Source organism: Triticum dicoccoides, chromosome 6A, assembly GCF_002162155.2.
Source record: "Triticum dicoccoides isolate Atlit2015 ecotype Zavitan chromosome 6A, WEW_v2.0, whole genome shotgun sequence".
Classification (NCBI taxonomy): Eukaryota; Viridiplantae; Streptophyta; class Magnoliopsida; order Poales; family Poaceae; genus Triticum; species Triticum dicoccoides.
Genome location: NC_041390.1, coordinates 24,388,040 through 24,392,377, shown reverse-complemented (window position 1 = coordinate 24,392,377; position 4,338 = coordinate 24,388,040). Strand labels below are relative to the sequence as shown.

Sequence of the window (4,338 nt, the reverse complement as noted above, 5' to 3'; positions counted from 1 at the left end):
CGTTCCTAAATATAAGTCTTTGTAGAGATTTCACTATGAACCACATACGGATGTATATAGATGCATTTTAGAATGTAGATTCATTCATTTTGCTTCATATGTAGTCCATACATAGGAAATCTCTCCAAAGAGTTATATTTAGGAACGGAGGGAGTACATCACAGCATACACCCTTCTCCGCTCCCCCATGTCACGCCATCAATTTAATTTTTACATATGTTGGCTGAATATGATCTTTATCCATAAAGATCGATAACCACACTATTTTTTAGATATCGTTATTTATATCTACTGGAAATGCCATTTGCTAGTGACATATGTGAGCAATATCTGTAGAGATGGATCAGTTTTTGGCACCTATACGTAGAGAGCGGTAGAGGAACGTTGCTCTTTGTCAACCATGGAAGAAACCTGGTGGAACTTGTCATACTTTTCCATGACCCTATCGGCCTAACTTTGTCCATTGTACATGCTTCTCATGCAACTGAAAGAATAGTATTCTCATTATAAATAGGAGGCTCGTGCCCGCCACAGGTAAGCAAACTACTACTGAGCTAGCTATCCTACTGTGAAGAACACACTAAGCTTAGCTAGGCAAATTTGTGAGCCATGGCTTCCAGGTCCAGCTGCATGGCATGGCATTGCTTGCTTGCCCTCTTCCTCCTCTCCTCCACCGCGTACGGGCAGCTCTCGCCGTCGTTCTACGACAAGAGCTGCCCGACGCTGCAGCGCACCGTGCGCGCCACGGTGGCGAAGGCACTCGGCGCCGAGCGCCGAATGGGCGCCTCCCTCCTCAGGCTCCACTTCCACGACTGTTTTGTTCAGGTAACTGAACTGTTTAAACCCTTAAGCAAACATATACTCTCTTCGTATTAAAATATAAGACTTTTTTGACACTGTAGCAGAAGGAGTACATTCATGTCGATTGGTTTACAATCATATTTTTATGCAGTAACTAGCTGCTAGTGAGCAAGCATAATTAGGCCACGATTAATGGTGGAATTTTGCTACTATATAGGGCTGTGACGGATCCATTCTATTGGATGACGTGGCTGGTAGCTTCGTCGGCGAGAAGACCGCCTTTCCCAACGTGAATTCAGTGCGGGGCTATGAGGTGATCGACCAGATCAAGAAGGACGTGGAGCTGGTCTGCCCCGGCGTCGTCTCCTGCGCCGACATCGCCGCCCTCGCAGCACGGGACGGCACTTCTCTGGTACGTGCAATCAATGGACAGCTGCTTCTGAAAGCATAGTTTTGATCAATGCTGACAACACCCACCTGGATCGGTCGTGTTCGTGTTCCAGCTAGGCGGCCCCAGCTGGGCGGTGCTGCTCGGCCGGCAGGACTCGACGACGGCGAACATGATGGAGGCCAACAGCGACCTCCCAGCGCCCAGCTTAAACCTGGACGGGCTCATCGCCGCGTTCGCCAAGAAGCAGCTGAGCCCGCGCGACCTCACGGCGCTCTCCGGCGCGCACACCGTCGGCTTCTTGCAGTGCCAGAACTTCCGTGGCCACATCTACAACGACACCAACATCGACCCGGCGTTCGCCACGCTGCGCCAGCGCACCTGCCCCGCCGCGGCCCCCAACGGCGACACCAACCTGGCGCCGTTCGACGTGCAGACGCCGCTCGTCTTCGATAATGCCTACTACCGCAACCTCGTAGCCAGGCGCGGCCTGCTGCACTCGGACCAGGAGCTCTTCAACGGCGCCTCCCAGGACGCGCTGGTGAGCCAGTACGCCGCCAACCGGGCGCTCTTCGTGTCCGACTTCGCGACGGCGATGATCAAGATGGGGAACCTCGCCCCGCCCACCGGAGCCGTCACCCAGATCCGGCGCAACTGCAGGGTCGTCAACAGCTGATCTCATCCACAGCATCTATTCGACTCCCATCATGTACTTCATGTGTAAAGTTTGATTGGCTACCAACAAGCATGCATGGCAGAATAAGAGCCGTTGATCTGGTTCGGATAGTGTCTGGGGAGCCGTTCATCGTGGCTGGTTCAGAAGTGAAACGAGGAGTAAAGCTAGGTACGTAATGTTTCTTATGTACCCTACGTATTATCTCATGCGGCAGCTTTCTATTGATCACTAGTTGGGCACAGAGGCCCACCCCGAAAATCAGGAGGGCAGTTTAATTAGTAGAAAAGGAAATTACGTAAGATCAGTTCAGCTACATGTCAGTCAGCTGAATTTCAAATTTGGGTCAGCCAATTTTGAATGGAGGAAGGAGAAGGAAGAAGAAGGAAGGGCCTCGCCGGAGAGAAGGAAGGGGCGGTGGTGGTGAGGCTTCGACAAAGAAAAAAATATGGATGCGGGCGGGACTAGAGGGATGGTCCGGGGCGGCTGCAAGACCGGCAGTGGGGGGAGGTTGAGGGGAGGGTGGTGCGGCGAGGCGGTCGCGGGCAGCGGCAGCAGGCGTCCTGGCCGGTGGCTGCATCAGCGGGAGGAGGAAAAAGATGCGATCTGAAAAACGCATGGAGAAAGAAGACATAATCCGGGCCGTTCATTTTCCATCTAATGCTTCAAACTGATCCAAGCCAAATTGACTCACCCAAATCAAAATTTCAGTCGATTGATTTCTAACCATTCTCACGTAAAATACGTATAAGAAACATTACGTAGGTGTAGCATCGTGGAAGGTGGCGATATATGCCATGCATGCATGCAAAAAAAAATCTTTTTGACAAACCATGCATGCGTGCAGTACTATAATGGAATTACTCTAAGGCAAATAATTCAGTTCAGCCGGCTGGTATTCATGATCGCCTCGTGTCCATGGGCTCACAACCGCTCGGGCACTCTCATTCTTATCCTCGCGAGCAACACGACCACCACATTTTTGTTTGTTGAGCAGCCCAGCCACTCGTGCTTCTTCCACGGCGGCGCGCAACGAACGCTCGCTACCCAAGGTGTCGGAGCCGTCGCCAGCAGGTGGTTCGCTACCCTCAATTGAGAAGCAGTGTCCCGCCGTCACCCGCCTCTGCAAGGCATGCCGCCGTTGGAGCCTCGTCCACGATGCCGCTGCCCCAGAGGAGCATCGGCATCGTAATTGCCGCCTCCTCGAGCTTCAAGCGCAACTGGTACCACAACAACAGTTCCTGCAACATTATCTTTGTTACAATATAATTTTTCTACAACTCGATCTTTTTTTTAAAAAAAATCTACAGATGTTTCTGCAATATGATCTTTGTTCTAACAAAAATCTTTGTTGCAAATATTTTTACAACAAAATCTTTGTTGCAAAGGTTCTACAACAAGACTTTTGTTGCAAAAATAGAGGACGGCGCACGGTCGCTAGATTGAGTCAGATCTGATGGCTCACAAGGCAGCCGATAGGTAGCACGCCCCTTACTCTAATGGAAACCAAGCTTGCTCTTTTATGCAACACACGTCCGCAAGCCAATTCCCACAAATCTAGCATTTTTCGTCGATTTTTTTCGTGTGTCGTCAAATGAGTACTTGCGACAAAATTGAGAGAACACATATATGAAGTGTGTCCCATTTCTAATTCTAATAACAAGACTACTATTTTCTTAAATAATTTTCATAATCACGTATAGAGGGTAATTTTCTTCAATAGATATACAAATGATTCTAAAGAGAAAAATACTCTTTTTCTTTGAGATATATTTGTAACTTTTGAGAAACATCGATTATAATGTAGCCGCACACACTCACACTACGACACAATGACCACAGAAGAGTGGGTCAGTTCCTAAACTCCAAAATTAACCAAGTCATCACAGACGCCACGTTATCAATGGGAATGTTCGCTCCCACTAGAAAATAATCTGCATTAATAAGACACCAAAATGTTAAATCTGGGGTTTCATATCTCGTGGGTTGAGGTACCACCATCCTCCTAAGCATTCAATTACTGGTTGGTTCTTAAATACCTATAACTTTATTCAAACACGAGAACCCTTACAGATACAATATCCCCCTCGCTCCTTCTCTTGCACGTTTGTCTTCTCCTCCACCCCTCCCACCGCCCCTCCCATATCTTTCTCATCTCCCAAGTGATTAAGAAACTACAAAGTAACTCCTAAAACTAAGAACTGCAATTAAGTCTCTCAGATGCACCTCCATGAAATAATTTTTGGAAGACAGAATTCTCCCGAGGCTTCCACAAACAAAATGTAATTAGACTAGAGCAGCAACGCTACCACTCGTACACCTGCACGAACTCGATTACCGATAAAGGTTCTGGAGAGCCACTTGATTCGCCTATCCTAACACTTGTGAAGTCGTGAGCGATGAACAAACTTGGCCCGGTGGTGACCCCCTAGATGTGCACGTTGTCAAGCCGCAAGATATTCACTGGAGCGTCAAG

The 4,338-nt window shown here is 48.7% G+C and overlaps 1 protein-coding gene across 1 annotated transcript; it reads left to right on the top strand.

The window, feature by feature from the left end:
* The first annotated feature begins 529 nt into the window (after nt 1-529).
* On the top strand, nt 530-1,975 carry LOC119319630 (peroxidase 70-like). The gene is made up of 3 exons (XM_037594080.1): nt 530-825; nt 1,019-1,213; nt 1,305-1,975. Exons 1-3 carry the CDS (start codon nt 610-612, stop codon nt 1,863-1,865), a joined length of 972 nt encoding a protein of 323 aa, XP_037449977.1. The 5' UTR covers nt 530-609; the 3' UTR covers nt 1,866-1,975.
* Nucleotides 1,976-4,338: the final 2,363 nt, after the last annotated feature.

What these genes read in the sequence shown, in the direction of transcription:
- LOC119319630 (XM_037594080.1), top strand. Translation starts at nt 610, where the DNA reads ATGGCTTCCAGGTCCAGCTGCATGGCATGGCATTGCTTGCTTGCCCTC. An exon ending in TCCACGACTGTTTTGTTCAG is followed by an intron (nt 826 to 1,018) that starts GTAACTGAACTG and finishes GCTACTATATAG; the next exon opens with GGCTGTGACGGATCCATTCT. An exon ending in CACGGGACGGCACTTCTCTG is followed by an intron (nt 1,214 to 1,304) that starts GTACGTGCAATC and finishes TTCGTGTTCCAG; the next exon opens with CTAGGCGGCCCCAGCTGGGC.